General features: G+C 34.6%; 1 protein-coding gene and 1 pseudogene across 1 annotated transcript in view; both read left to right on the top strand.

Annotated features, from left to right (window-relative positions):
- The window catches only part of LOC149074463 (galactose mutarotase-like), an 87,994-nt gene that overhangs the window by 62,774 nt on the left and 8,467 nt on the right, over positions 1-16,753 (top strand). The window contains exons 5-6 of the mRNA XM_089246942.1: positions 1,233-1,377; positions 13,102-13,282. Coding sequence (XP_089103068.1) covers positions 1,233-1,377; positions 13,102-13,282 — 326 coding nt within the window. The remainder of the gene's footprint in view (positions 1-1,232; positions 1,378-13,101; positions 13,283-16,753) is intronic.
- Positions 2,879-6,951, top strand: LOC149074464 (uncharacterized; annotated as a pseudogene).

The raw sequence follows: 16,753 nt of genomic DNA, 5'->3' as shown, positions 1-16,753 counted from the left end.
TTGATATCTCTAAATGCATTCACAGTTAAATTAATTTGTCATTAAAAGTGTAATGGCTTTAAAAGTATATCTATGACTGAAAAAAACATTAGATACAGCAAGGGCTTCAAACAGAAAGCAAAGTAATGTTGCAAAGCAAAGGTTTAAAGAGTAATGAATAAAATCTTACAAAAATCTCAGCTTTGTAGAAGTCTTCCTGCCTAACTTAGACATATTTTAAAAACAAGACTGCACCAAAAAACTATTAGTTGAAGGAAAGAAAAAGTTACAAGAATTGTGCTTGTGCTAACAAGAAAAGATTTTATGATAGTACCTGATATTCATATCTCTACTAAAAAAGATGAAAGAAACTGATGTCATAAGTTTTCCCTACCCAGATAAAAAAAAAATACAAGATATCTGCAATTAAAGTTAAAATGTTTTGTGCTGCCTACAGCCTGAATTATTGATCAGAAAATTTTTAAACTTAAAGAGTGTCTTAATAGGGAGGAGAATTGCTGATGCCCCTCTAAAAATCTCCATAAATTTTGGTGAGGAATCACCACAATAAAAAAAGTGTTTCATCAGCAAAGCATCTTTCTTTTAACTCAATGGTATGCTCTTTAGTGTAGAAATAACAATGGAAGTTCTGATGGGAGATGTTCAGATACATTTTTATTAAGCTAGAGCAGTTTTTGATCACATTTTTACAAAATACATTCGACATTTAATATAATGACCGTTTTTGTCTAGTCAAAATTAGACATTATATTGGGAGGGTCATTATATTGGGAATAAAACATATATGCTGATTGTTCTTTGAAAAAATTTGAGACTTATCCTACCGGTTGTAATGGAATAATCCGTATAACATGGGGTCGTTATAATGAGCATCGACTGTATTAGCATATGCACTATAATCTGCATAGGAAACATCTGGTGGTTGGATGTCTGAACTGTTTTTTTTTTTTGCTCAATTTTCTTTACATTCCTTCATTAAGATTTTCCTAAAGTTTCATATCCTTTCAATGGGTAGTTAAAGCTGGGGACAGCTTAGAAAATTTAATTCTAGTTAAATTGTCAGTTGTTCCTAATCTTGAGTTTTTCACTTTGTTAGAAAAACTCAGAATTGAAAACTCTCACAAATATCAAAAACATCTTGTTAGAAATTTCAGATCAGCCATTGAAAATATCCATAGCTTAAACGAAAATATTTTAATTTAATTTTATATGTATATTTTTATATTTTCTAGGTGACATCTTGCCAGTTGAGCATACCATTTATGACTTGAGGCATCCTGAATCATTGAACTCCATACTTAGTAGAATTCCATCTCAAAACTTGGATATAAACTTATGCCTGAATGGTGAACCTGGTGAAGATAAGAAAGCTGCAAGGTATCTATATTATTTTAATGCAACGTATTGCATTGATGATGTAACTTCCACAGAATTTATTACATGAAATTTTTGAGGAGCATTAGTTTAATTTTGTTTAGGGTTTTAGAAGGCAAGGAACTGGGTCTGTGTCAATAAAGTGGAAATTTCCACAAATAGTAATACTTCTGAGGGGAAAATTGATTTATATGAAGGCACATATATTCAAGACTTCAAAAATATATTAGTAAATGATAATAAATCAACACCACTAATCTCAACACCATGGCTTAGATTCAATACGAGCGGGAATTCTACGAAAATTAGAATAGACCAATTGGGGCTCTGCATTAGTGTTACATGCAAGCTCCCAGCTTCATTCTGACCATGATGCATGAAGTGAACAGATGTACTTTTTTCCACTGAGCCCAAGAGTTCAGATTTGGTATCAAGTGAGATCCTCGGTCAGCGTGATAAGTAGTTAAATATTTTTTCTTCTGAAACGACACCCATTGTGCAAGGTCACAACTAGGGGGTTGCAGGCATGTCTGGTGCCCCGGGGGTCAGACTAGAAGGGGTGGAAATTTCAATCTTTAACCTCTCCTTCAACATTATGAGGGGGCGCCAAAATATGCACTTGCCCCAGCTGAACAAGCATCTAGTTGCGGCCCTGCCATTGTGTCAAAATGCATTAGGAGTTTGTGTATTTTTCGTGCATTTGCCTTATTTGTTGGTGACTTTTTAATATATACAAACACTTTGTGATCCCAAGGGACTTAGTAATTCCTTCTAGCAGGCCTGAAAGGGGGCTATAATTCGGAACATTTGAACATAGCTCTCTGGACACGAGACACTTGGATGTGTGCCATTTGGACATTGAACAATCGGCTGGATCATTGCAATCATTAATTAAGTCTTATCCAGTTAATGTGCATTCTATAATAAATTTACGAATAATAAAATATATCTGTAATTACGTGATTAATTACAGCTTTATTTTACGTATATTTTGTACAGGTCAGGGAAAACCCAGAAAAGTGGGGGAAAAAATTTTTGCTAAAAAAAGTTAGGGAAATCTAAAAATATCCCATTTTTGTTCTAAAACCTGGAAATTTCAGACAACAACCTGGAAAATCGTCACGATTGCTGTCTGATCAAGGAAAAAGAAAGAGATAGAGATGAAAGAAAAAAAAATTCCCCAGAAAAAAGGGAATTCTCTGATAACATCATAAATATTGATAATCGTAAAATATCACAACGTATCACAAAAACTATAGATACTGTCGAGGTGGGACAAAAATTTTGTAAGTTTGTGTGAAAAAGTGCATTGTTGCGACGTCATTGTAACTACTTCTACTGTTTCTGGGAAGATCGTAACTACGCATCGTAGAAAGCTGTGAGTACAAAGCTCAGTTGCGATAATTTCGTAAGTTGACTTCAGTTAGCAATGTCGGTTGACGCGTGTGTATATTTTGAGTTCCGCGTTATTTTTCATTTGAAAACAATGAGTAATAAAAAAAACTGTTTGTAATATAGAATGGACCAATAAAAATTTGAATCCTTAGTGGGCTGATTGGATTGAAGCAGTGAAAAATGACCCGTACAAAGCACGGTGTCGGCTTTGCAGTAAAACGTTGTTTGAGCAAGATGGGAAGGCAAGTTCTTCAGAGCCATGCCAAGAGTGACAAGCATGTGAAGTCAGTTGAGTGTTGTAAACAACCCTGGATTACCAAGCTTTTTGGTTCTAGCGCTAACATGAGTGCGGAATGTGAGTCAACTACAAAGAATTGTGATGTGAAACCAAATGCATCTTTAACTAATTATGTCACAAAGGAAATGGCAGTGAAGGCTGAAATCGTGTGGGCATTGAAATTAGTGATGTCACACTCGTCCTATAATGGATTCAAGGATGTTGGGGGGGGGAGAGAAATTTTCAAAGTAATGTTTCCAGACAGTGATATTGTGCAAAAAATATTAGCATACGTAGCTCAAAAATTGCTTACGTGATCACATTTGGTTTGGCACCATACTTTTATTCCTCTCTGCTGAAAGACATTTCAAAATCTTTTTTTGTGTTGTGCATCGATGAAGCCTCTAATAAGGTGGTACAAAAGGGGCAAATGGACATTATTATTAGATATTGGCCAGATAATTCTTCTGAAGTCAAAGTTAGATACCTTAAATCGGTTTTTCTTGGGCATTCTACTGCCCTTGACTTGTGTCAAAAGTTTCATGAAGCAACAGTGGATTTCAGGTTGGACAAACTTTTGCAAATCTCAATGGATGGGCCATATGTAAATCTGAAATTTTGGAAGCTTCTGTATGGTGAATTTAAATGAAAACAAATGTTGCTCATTACTCAACACATGCAGTTTGCATATTGTTCACAGAGCTTTCTAAACTGGGTGCATAGCATCAACCTGAAAATTGGGCACATTTTTCCAGTCTATATACAGATTGTTTAAAGGCAGTCCTGCATGGCATGCAGATTTTATTGCAGTAGCAAATAGCAATGTATTTCCTCATAAATTCTGCCAAATATGTTGGGGTGAGAATGTTGCTGTTGCTGAAAGGGCATTAAAAGTGTTTTCTAATGTAAAGAAGTACTTTGAAGAAAAAAGAAAAGAATCACAGAGAACTTTCAGTGTTGACAGAATTGAAGAGGCATGCCAAGATAAACTCCTGTTGGCCAAAATATCATTTTATATATCTGTTGGTAACATTTTGTATCCATTTCTAAAATATTTCCAGAGCCCTTCACCCATGCTTCCTTTTCTATATTGCGCTTTGACTGAATTGTTAAGAGGATTAATGGCATGATTCATCAAGAATGAGATACCCAGAGAAGCCCCAACTCCAATGAAGCTAACAAAAATAGATGTGTCTTCAATTAAAGTGCAAAAGAAAGATGTTGAAATTGATATAGACATTGCTCAGCTAGAAGTTTTTGAAAAAAAAGTGTTGCATCTGATCATGAAGAAAATGAATTTTTCACTGATTGTAAAAATTTTCTAGTTAGCATGACAAGCAAGATTATTCAAAAGAGTCCGATCAATTTTTGTGTTGTACAATCGATGTCTTGTTTAGATTCTAAATTACTGCATTCCAATTCTGTATTATGTGAAAAAAGTATGGATGATCTTGTTTGCAACTTGCAACTTCTTCTTGAAAATAATATACTGACAGCAGTATCAGCAGATTGTGCAAAACATCAGTTTGTAGAGGTTGTCAACAAAGTGAAAATGGAATGGAAAGACATTTTCGCTAAATTTTCAGCTAAAGAGACAAAATTAGATGTATTTTTTCCACTCTTTTAGACAAAGATGATGAGAGATTCAAAGACATCTGGCAAGTCATAAAAGTAGTTCTTACATTGTCACATGGCAATGCATCTTCTGAATCTGGATTTTCCATCAACAAGGATATGTTTGTGGAAAATCTTAATGAGTCATCACTTGTAGCTCTCTACAACATATTTTTTTTTTTTTTTAATAACATACAAACATATATACAAGCATATACAGAAACACATTCAACATACACTTTTGACCTCAAGGGACATGCCTGTCCTTCCGGTCTACAAGGGTTTCTCCGTAGATTATTTTTCTTAGCAACAGCCTATTATGGTTTAGGTCGGTTTATAATTGTTCAATATACAGTTTTTTTTTTGTTTTTTTTTTGTATTTATGTTACAAAGAAATTTTACATACAGATGGATTGTATCATGTGGTTGTATTATTGTTGTAATATAGATTCTAGACTGGTATTCATAGAAAACGTGAATATATTGTTATTAGATCTTATGTAATTATTTGTATGATTGATTGTATGGTATAGATTCATTATTTTTGGAGCGGTGTATCTATAACTCTTTTGAAATAACGTTTTATTTGTTTTTGGCACTTTATATATGTTATTTAATCTAGATGACGTTCTATTTTGTTTCATTTCTAACCAATTATTGTTTAAGAATGAAAATTTTATTAGTCTATAAACATAGTTTTGTCTTATAGTTAGCTTATGGCATTCTGTTTTGTTGGTGTTTATTGTGGTGCTTGTTATTTGGGATCTTATCTTGTTATATATATTATCTAGTTTTTGTATATCTGTTTGATATGCACCTCCCCAAGCAGTGATTCCATATGTTACTGTTGAATATATCCAAGCATAAAATAAATCTTTTAGAAAGTTATTGTCTATTGTGTCGCTTAGTCTATAAAGAATTGCTGCATATATTCTTAATTTTTTTATTATTTTTTCACACTGTGATTTCCATTTTAAATCATCTTGTATTATTATTCCTAGGTAGTTGTATTCATGTACTCTTTCAATTTCTTGACAGTTACATTGTAATATATGTTGACACGGACAATGATCATGAATTTTTATACTTAAATTTGCCAAACTATTTATATTTCTTGTTTTTAAGCATATGTATTTAGTTTTCTGTATGTTTAGTTTTAGTTTATTTTTCTTGAGCCAGTTACTGATTTTAAATAGGTCCTCTTCAACTTTTTTTATTAAATTTGTAATTTCAGTGTCTTCAACATACAGTACTGTATCGTCCGCGAATGAGATTAATTTACCATTTATGTTGAGTTTGAATATATCATTTATGTAAATGAGAAACAATATCGGGCCAAGCACAGATCCCTGGGGGACACCTTTTTTTACTTCTATGAATGTACTCATTTCTTCACCTATTTTAACTGATTGTTTCCTATTAGAATAGTATGATTTAAACCAGCTCAATATGTTTCCACGTATACCAGCTGTTGACAATTTTCCTGTGAGTATCTCTAAATCTACGTAGTCAAAGGCTCTTTTTAAATCCAGAAATATCGTTATAGAAAATTTATTGCAGTTGAACCCGGTATTTAAATAATTGCACAGCTCTAAGATGGCCATTTCTGTATTCTTACTTTTCTGAAACCCGTATTGGTTAGGAGCTAAATAATGCTGATAATTAAGAAAATCTACGAGCTGTTTTTTTATGCACTTTTCTATTACTTTTGAAAATATTGGAAGAATTGATATGGGTCTATAGTTCAGTAAGTTATTTGTCTCTCCTGATTTATAAATGGGGTGTACTATGCCATACTTTAAATCGCTATAAAAGACTCCTTCCGTTATAGATGAGTTAATTAGGTTTTTTATTACATCCACGTGATAATGGGCAATTATTTTCATCATCTTAGGGGTAATTTGGTCAATTCCACCTGCTTTATTAGTCTTCAATTCTGACATAACCTTATCAATATCATAATCGTTAATTTCAAAGAAGTACATAGAATTGTTAGAATTAGTCATTGTTTGGTCATCTTCACAATTACAGACTGTGTTTATTTCTATTTCTTCCAAGTTTCTTGTAACAAAGTCTTCGTTAAATTTCTTCGCTAAAATGTTATGGTTATCACAGATTGGGAGTATATTTTGCTTTGCACTTTTATTAAGTATATTCTGATTTATACATTTCCATTGCATTTTTTTGTTATTCTCGCATTTCGTAAAAGTATCTCTGATATATTCCTGTTTTATTTTTCTAATATACTTTTTCAGTTCCTTATTGTATTCTTTGTAGTCTTGCTCGTATGACATAATATTTGGGTACTTTTTGTATTTTTTGTATAATTTTTCCTTATAATTTATTTTATTTACTATTTCTTTTGTGATCCAGTTTTTTTTACTTTTTTTGGGTTTCATCTTGACTTGTTTCGTCCATAAATTAGAGTTTGATTGTATGATATCCACGAATCGTTTGTATTTATTTTGTATGCATCTTTCTTCTATGACACTAACGAAATTTACATTTTCAATGAATTTTTCAAATTTATCATAATTTATTATTTTTATATGTTTGTTTTTTTCATTTTCTTCTATTTTCTTTTGTAAAAAGTTTATGTATCCTAATACTGGATAGTGATCTGTTATCTGAGTTTTATACACTGTGAATTTTTCTATTGAATTTATTTTTGATCTATAGAATACATGGTCTAAACATGTTTTATTATTATTTGTTTCTCTTGTTATATTTTTGTGAAGGGGGACCAGTCCATTTATTGCCATTATGTTAAGATATTGAGAAGTTTCGTTATCATCTCCATGTAAATTTATATTAATATCACCCACTATTAAAGTATTTTGCTTCAATTTCTGTAAATTTTGTTCTAATTCTTCATTAAATTGTGAGATGGAGAAAGAATGCGAACGGTATAAGAGTAATAAATCAATGTCATAATCAGGGAGGTATATACATAATTCTTCAGCAGTTAAAAATTTAACATTTTTCTTTTGTATTGATTTGATATTTTTATTTATATACATATGTTGCAGTGAAATTATTTGGGAATGTGCTATCTGTAGAAATCACCCCGAAAATGGTTAAGAGTGTGAAATCATCACGTATGCATTGCATTGTCGCGCATGCATTGTGCGCCACTCGTTTTACCGATCTTCTCTTCATTTTTGCTTTCTTTCACTTCCTTTCATCGAGCTCGATGCTTCCCTTCAAACCGGAGCATGCAGATGACAGAGTAGCTGATGTTAGGGCCGTGAGCTGATGCGCCAAGGCAGGAATACACAAATGCGTGGTGTGATTATGTAACACGTTTCTGTCAGCGCGAAATAATCCAGTTCGGTTCATGCAGCGGCAAAAACCTATGTTGAAATGTTTTTTCTCTTTTTATTCTTTATGCACGTGGAACCGCTCGGCCCGACGCAATATGTAAATGTGTTCTCTCACATATGTAAAAGGTGTGCTCTCACCCTCACGGGAGCTCGGCTTTATATTATAGGCTGGTTTTTTTCCACATGTATGTCGGGATTGTTTTTTTCCCCCTGAGATTGCCGGTTGTTATTTGTCGGCCGTTTTATTTATTTTTTTTATGATCGTAAATGATCTTGTTTTTTTTCTTGCAACTTTTATGGAATAAAAGCTAGAGTTCAAAATGAACTTCCGATCGTTGTTTTTTTTTCTTCAGCTCAGTTGGCACGCTCTGGCCTCCAACAACCAATACCTCCTTCTAGAGTAGAAGTCCTTCTGCTCTAGAAGGTATTGCAACAACCCACTTCTAGGAAAACCCGGCTTTATGGTAGCATGTATTCTGTGATCGTATGTAGACGTATTTGGAGTCGTTGGAAGTCATTAAACTTTTTTACTAGGTATTTTTTCTGGAGGACTTGAGGAATCAATATCTTAGAAAAAAAAGTTTCATAATTTTTGCCGAAATAATCTCAGCCTTTCGGTCCGTAAGTGAGCGAAGCTGCCTCTCTCTGATTACTGTCAACCATAGGCGGAGATTGACTTGGAAGTCTGGGGGGGGGGCACAGTCATTATTTCTGGGGGCACAATGATGATGATGTCAATTCATATATGCATATATACATTAGATCAGTCAACTTCACCTTTCATCCTGCCCCCCCCCCCCCCGTATCTCTGCCCATGCTGTCAACAAAATATTTATTTAGGAGTGATGTGAAGTGCTTGTACAAGGTTCTTTAAAGAAAGAAAACAAAAAATGAGTGGCGAGTGTGTGTACTTTTAATTACTTGTGGCTGAAAAATTTCTTCTATCAAGATTGGTTGCTGTGTGTGCCAGACAAAAATGCTGCCAAATGCAAGCTGTATTTCAATGGGTGAATCGGCGCTGAAATCCATTGAGCTTATATTATTGGAGGGAGTATGAAGCAGGGCCATAACCTAGGATTTTTGTATTGTCTTGCCGCCCCCACCAATTAGGAATTCGATAATTTTATAATGGTGTTCACCTAAAAATTGCCAGCCGGGGCAGTTCCCCCCCCCCCCCCCGCGCCCTCTAGTACCGGCGCTGGTATGACGTCAGTGGTCTACATCATTCCTTGGAAGATCACGTGATGCGTTGAATGTCGGCGCATCTCCGTTATTTTCTAATGGCATCCATAGTTGTTTAAAGGAGTTTAAAACAATAAATGAAAGAAATAATTTCAGTATCGATTCCAAAATTAATGAGAGAATTCCAGAATTAATGAAAGAAAAAACTACAGAATTAATGAAAGAAAAAATTACAGAATTAATGAAAAAAAATTACAGAATTAATGAAAGATAATTCCAAAATTAATGAGAGATAATTCCAAAATTAATGAGAGATAATTCCAAAATTAATGAGAGATAATATAAAAATTAATGAGGGATAATTCCAGAATTAATGAAAGCCAATTTCAGCATTGATAAAAGAGATAATTCTAAAATTAATAAAGCAATAATTCCAGAATTAATGAAATAATTTTAGAATCAATAAAAGAATTCAGCATGAATGAAAGAAAGAATTTCAGCATTAGCGAAAGAAACAAATCCAGAATTGATGAAAGCAATTATTCCAAAAGTAATGAAAGAAATAATTCCAGAATTAATGAAAGACATTTTTTCAGCATTAATGAAATAAATAAATTCAGAATTAGTGAAAGAAGAAATTTAATCTTTTTCTATCTTTAGAAGAGTTCTTTTTTAGTCTTTAAAAGAAAATTAATTGCAATAGTTAGAGACTAAACTATGTTTCAATGAGGAAATTGACAGGCACGAACTGTGTTATTCAATGTGTCATATGATATATGTGTGTATGTGGCCTCCTTTATTCATTACGGATGATGTGAAATAAAGTAGGTAGAATTGTAATCTCTGAAAGTTTTAATCAAAATTAAATATGCGCCTACTCATGTGAAAAATATGCGTTTGTAAGAAAAGTCCTTGAATTTTTAAGTTTTACCTTGAAAAGTGCTTGAATAGTCCTTGAATTTTTTTTCGTTAATAGAGTATGAACCATGTCTTGTTTTAACAGACTTTTATTGTATGAGAAGAAATGCAATATGGTTTTATTTTATTTTTTACTTTCTGGAATCTGGGATAGAATGGAAATGAAATAGAAATGAATAAAATAGAATCATGGTTGCAGGATAGGTCACAGCAGGTTATGTTCAACAGGGTTTAAATTTTCTGATTGGACAGGTGTCACAAGTGAAGTCTTGTAGGGAAGTGTCCTTGGACCCATACTCTTTTCAATTTTTATTGATAAACTCGATCGGGAATTGATGGGATTGTTAGCAAATTTGCTGATGATGTTAAATTAATGGATATAGTCGGGAATCAAAGTGATAGGGAGCTGCTTCAGGTCAACTTAAATATAATTGCAGCGTATCCAAATAAATAGAACATGACCTTCGGTGTTGACAAGTGCATGGTCGCTCATCATGGTTCGAACACCCTATGTTTCACTTACGAGCTAAATGGGAAAACTATTCAGAATACAACGAGGCTCACCGATTTGAGAATTCTCATTGCAGAGTGGCTTAGGTTTTTTAGCATTGTTCTGTGGTGATAAAGAAAAACAAATAGACTGCTGAGTTTGATTTTTAAAAATGGTCTCTATACTTTCTCCCAGAGTCATCCTTCTGCTTTTCTGAGGCTTAGTTCGTCCTTGTATAGAGTATGCTGTACGGGTTTGGCGACCCTATCTTCAGTAGGATATGGATTTGGTTGAAGGGGGTGTAAACAATAGCCACTAGAGCACTTGCAGGTATGAAAGGCTTGAGCTATGAAGGTCATATCAATCAATAGGTCATTGGCACATACTTCTGACAGAACAGTAGATGCAATCAGGGGACAAAGGCCAAAGCCTGCCTACAAAGGACTAGTAAGGCGAAAAATTGCTGAGGAAAGAAGAAGGTTGGCCATGGATGGGTTGAGAGAGGCAACTGTATGAAAATAACAATGGATTAACATCAGGCTCTACACACCAACTTGATGTGGTGTTGAATAATGACAATGACCAGATGGATGGTAGACATTACTGAGGTAGGTTTAGATGCAGCAAGAAACGTTGTTAATGTTGACACATTTGTAGCTGTCCTGTACAACCACTTGGAATCTAAACCTAACACAGCTCTGAGAGAAGCTGTGGATGTGGTCTGGGATGGTGTGACAGATCAAGTTAAAACTCAAATAGTGTCCTATATGTCACTAATGCTAGGAAGCATTAAACTTAAAAGAGAGGGCAAAGTAGTTTCACATGTAAATCTTGAAACCCCCAGACAATGTTCTAGGAAGAAAAGAATGAGGCAGAAATACCAGAAAGTGCAAAATCTTTATCACAAAGATAGGAAGAAATGTTACTCCTATATATCGCATGGAAATTTGCTAGATCCGGAATTGGATAATGAGACTACTTTCCTCCTTTTAGAGCAATATTATATCTGAATACAATGAAGATGATGGTATGGTGGTCTCTAATAAGGATTTTGCCAATTCAGTCAGATTGATTAGTAACTCTATGCCCACTAAGGCTAGAATGGCAAGAGCTGGACCGGAAAAAGATAGATGGTGCAGGGCAGGATGTAGAACAGGGGAAACCCTGAATCATATTCTACAGACCTGCCTTCGCAGCCATTCTAGCAGAATCCATAGACATAACGCATTGGTGTACTATCTGCAAAGATCATTGAAGCAACAAGGTTATATAGTCCTAGTAGAACTCGGCTATGGATTGGTGAAACTGGCGAAACCTGATCTAGTAGCGATCAAAGCCCAAGAGGTTGAGATAGTGGATGTCCAAGTTGTGACGGACTCATTTAGCTTCGAATTAGCACATAAAACTGAAGCACGGAAATATCAATGCCTGAGTAGACCTGGGAGTTCACTGGAGGGAGATATGTCTGTGCATACATTGATTGTTAACTGACGAGGTATTCTTCTAAAACCTCAATCACATCTCTCCTGGATAAGTGCTTGATATCCAAGTGGGACCTTAAGATTTTATCATCAAGAGCTATTGTAGGAAGTATCTTTGTTTTCAGGGCCTGGAATGCTTCATCTTTGACTTTTAGGAGACATAGAAATTATCGGCATGGTGCTGGATCATCTAATTAACTATTTTGTTTTATACTAAACTTTAGGACTGTTTATTGTTGCATTGTTTTTGCTCTGTTAACTTTTTCCTTTTTTTCCTCTTTCTTAATAGTGGGTTTGTTCTTATTCTTGTTAGGTTAATGTTGTTTAGATGTTTATATAATTGTGTTCTCTGTGTGGTTTTTTTTTTTTTTGGTAGCAGCTTTGATTGTAATTTGAGCTTTGTATTTCTAATAAATATTTGGTCAGGTGGTCCAGGCGGCTATCCGGTAGGGTTAGCTGACTCCTGCTGAGTGGAGCATTGCTGAGCCTTGTTTTGGCAATGATGCAAAAAAAAGACATGAATTGTTGAATATGCTTTCATTGGAATAATGTAGGTGCAGTGGATTGAAGTATTTTTAAGATTTTTAAGGGGATCGATATGATGAATCATGAAATATATTGTTACACCATCTTTCAACTGCTTGGACTTTGGGGACACAAGTTTTGATTGGTTAGAAATAATCCTAGGCTGTTGTCTCACGGAGTTTTTCTCTGACAAGGGTTGTAAACACATGAAAAAGCTTATCTTCTGATGCTGTGAATTCCACCATGATAGACTTCTTCAAAAAGAAATATGAGTGGGAGGGGTATCGAGAAGCTATACATATTTAAACAATGACAACCATATTTCTGTGGGCAGACATTTTAGTTTTAATTACTTTTTCTGGCTTATTTTTGGGTAGCTGTATTTATGTTACGACAACCATAATTTTATGGACTTTATTTCTAGCACTGTATATTTTTATATTTTTTCCCAGCCATCTTGTTGGGCAATATACCTTTTGTGGTTTCTAATTTTGTATTTGTATTTTAATTCTGCATCTTTAGATTGTATCATCCTAAGAGTGGTAGAATAATGGAAGTGTCAACTACACAACCTGGCTTGCAAGTTTACGCTGCTACAGCCTTACCAACTGATGATTCTTTGTCTGGAAAAGATGGTAAATACTATCATAGGTATGGAGCATTATGTCTGGAAACACAAAATTACCCAGATGCAGTCAATCATGTAAGTATAATCTGTACGTAAATGGGGTGAAAATATTGTGTTGAGACATACTTTTTAACCAATTTGCATGAGAGTACTAAATCTGTTACTCTCTTTATAAATTAAATGCACTCAACTCATTAATAGCAAAACTGGTTTGCGCATATCAAGTACAATACTGACGTTGGTGGAAAAAAAGGGGGGGGGGGCAAAATAGTTCTTGCAGTATGTGAACCAATTAGTTAAAACCAGTCAAATTATAACCTCCAAGTATTTTTCTTTAGTTTCAGAAACAATTGAAATTTTTTTTCACTTTTGGCACTAGTGTAATGTTTCACTTTCAAAAATAAGAGAATCATTTTGATTTTTTGTATAACACGTTATGCTACAGAGTGTAAATAAGGAAGGAATGGTCATGTCTCCTGTGCTGTATATGCATAGTGTGCTTGCCCAGATTGCAAGAGGACTGGGCTGGATTCCCAACGGAGATTAGTAGACTTTTCTTTCCTAGTACACCTCAGCATAATATCCAGAAAAAAGTCTTGCCTTCCTACATTGGGCTGAGAAAAAATCAAATCATCAGAATCTCACTACTGCTGCCACCTGGAATCCATTTGCTGAAGTTAATTGGGGGGGGGGGGGGTGCGCTACTATGCCTCTACTTCAGTACCTCATACTAGAGTGCATAAATAAAGAAGGAATAGTCATGTCTCCTGTGGTGTATATGGATAGTGTGCTTGCCTGGATTGCAAGGGGACTGGGTTTGATTCCCGGTGGAGACTGGTAGACTTCTTTCAGAGTACACCCACCATAATATCTAGAAATAAGTCTTTCCTTCAGTCACTATTTTGCTGTCTATTTCGCATTTGGTGATAAGGGATGATAAAAATTTGTAAAATACAAATACAAATACAACGCCACAACAGGCAGATTGCCCAACGAGGTGGCTGACTTAAGAACATCATGGATCCCCGAGCCCTACCTACTACTGCTGCTACACCACACATGCACCCCCCCCCCCGCGGAACCCCCCAACGAACCCCCAACGAATCGGTACATGCGAGAATGTGCGTGTACGTGTAGTGCAACCTGACGTAAAGTTTGTTCCTGTGTAATGCTTGTTATGTGTAGTACTGTCATCTGCCCCCAGTTTTTCTAACTATGAGTGAAGTGTTATGGTTGAATGATTTACCGTTGTAGGACTGTTGCTCTCTGTGGCGAGACTTTTTAATGGGGAGATCGGCTCGCATTTGCGCCTTGAAGTTGGGAACCACAGAAAACCAACTTCAGCCGACCACCACTGTGGGGTTCGAACCCGGATCCTCGCATCACGAGTCCGGCACTATAACCACTCGACCACCACAGCGGCCAATATTCTGCTTGTGGATGCAAATGAATTAATGTTTTCCAGCTGGTTTAAGAAACTAGATTATATTTTTTTTTAGTTGTAAGAATGTGAAGTAATGACACAATTCTGATACAGAACCTTGTTTTATGAGGTACTATGTTATATAATAGAGCAGTGGTTCTCAACCTTTTTTTGTCCATGGCCCCCTTGTAAACAAGAATAATTTTCTACTCACCCCCCCCCCTCTTTCCCCCACCCCCGTTTTCCCATTAGAAGATAGTTATTCAAAAACTGTCTGAAGTATAAATATGTTTGAATTTAATTTGATTAATTTTTAATTTATGAAAATAACGAAAAAGCAAAATAAACATAATAGAATACAGTAAAAAAATAGAATAAGTTGTTTTCAATCAATTTAAACTCTGCGCTTGAAGAAGGCACAATGTCATCAAGTTACTGTACTGGATGAAATTTGTATTTTTTCCAAATTAGTTTTTTTTGTGTAAATGATTATGGTTCATTGAGAGATGTCAGTTGTAGTTTCCAAAATACGCATTCTTATAATGATAAAAATCGCAAAAAGTGGTAGCAAGCAGTTTTATTAATTTTATTCTCCATGTGTGGATAAAAGTAGTAATGAGGGTGTAGCCACACAAATGAATCACAATTGAAAAGTTCAACCTTTCACATCGTTTTCAACAATAATACATGTATCAAGGATATACAAGGATACATGTATCAACACAACACAATATTTCACATAACAGTCCGTACTTTATTTAATATACAGGGCGCATAGGTAGCGAGCATATGGCATTTTACTGGCAAACCATTGGTCCTAGAGGCATACTTCCAGTTGGAAAAAATACCCAAATAATGTGTAGTACTCAGATATTTGATTCATGTTGCCAGGGGTTACATAGTTATTACAGTTTATAGTTATTAAAATAAAAATCTTAACTTTTTATGCGGACACCTTGTGCCCCAAAACCATTGGAAAGTTGTTCCCTGGTCTTCAACAAAAAAAATTCAATGTTTCTAAGTGCAATATTCACTGAGATATTCAAAGAAAGTTGAAAAAATTTCAAAATAAGCATTTAATGCTATTTTTTCTTAAATTTTTTAAATTTGCATATCTCGGTGAATATTGCACTTAGAAACACGAAATTATTTTAGTTGGAATCAAGAAAGACAGAGCAACAATTTCTTAATTGGGTTCTTTGGCACATGGGGACGGTATAAAAAGTTGGTTTTTTTATTTTATAATTATACAACCCCTTATAACATGACATATCCGAGTTGGACAAGGAATTTGGATACTTTTTCTAGTTGGGTATGTCTCTAAGACTAGTGGCTCACCAGAAAGTGCCATACGCTGTGCCATACTGTTACCCATGCAGCCTGCATATACACGTAAAAAAAAATAGTTTGAGACGAAATACAATCGATTCCCGTTTTAACGAATACCGTTATAACGGAAAAAATATTGTATTAACGAAAACGTTTCTAATTCCCTGGATAAGTTTACATAGGAACAATAATATAAAAATCTGGAATTCCTTTGTAACAAAATTTCGTTATTACAAAGTGATTTCTCTGGTCTCTTGGAGTTCATTATAATGGGATTTGACTGTATTTTTTCCCCCCAAAAAAATCCGACATTTTTGCACTAAAGTAATTGAACTTCTGCAATTTGATATGAAAACAGTCTTTTTTATAATGATTATGACCTTTTTACTTTTATAAATTTAGGAAGAAAACAACAGGAGGAAAGGGTGGGGAGAAAAAAAGCAAAATGGCCAAGAGGTGCTCGGTTGTGTGTAAATGCCTCGAAATTCCACTTGTGCGTAAGGGCATTCGCGCCTCACTCCCAGTTTTATGACAAAACTTCACATTTATGAGAAGTTTGACTACAGTCACGATTGATCTCTATATATAAATTTAAATCAATATTAAAATATTTCATTTATACAAATCACAATTTCAATTATTTGACACTTTCATTTTGATTCGAACTGCAAATCTTTGACATTTAGACATCATTTCCAACTATCAAATCCATGCAGTTTTTGCAGATTGTGAAAATGCGTCGCTGAATTGGTTTTGCATGCGTATTATCAACACTAAAAACCATAAATTTTAGG

Source organism: Pholcus phalangioides, unplaced genomic scaffold, assembly GCF_987345545.1.
Source record: "Pholcus phalangioides strain wild (caught in Gottingen) unplaced genomic scaffold, Ppha-v1.0 ptg000017l_1, whole genome shotgun sequence".
Taxonomy (NCBI): domain Eukaryota; kingdom Metazoa; phylum Arthropoda; class Arachnida; order Araneae; family Pholcidae; genus Pholcus; species Pholcus phalangioides.
The sequence above is the reverse complement of the archived record's forward strand: the minus strand, read 5'-3'. Positions and strand labels throughout refer to the sequence as shown.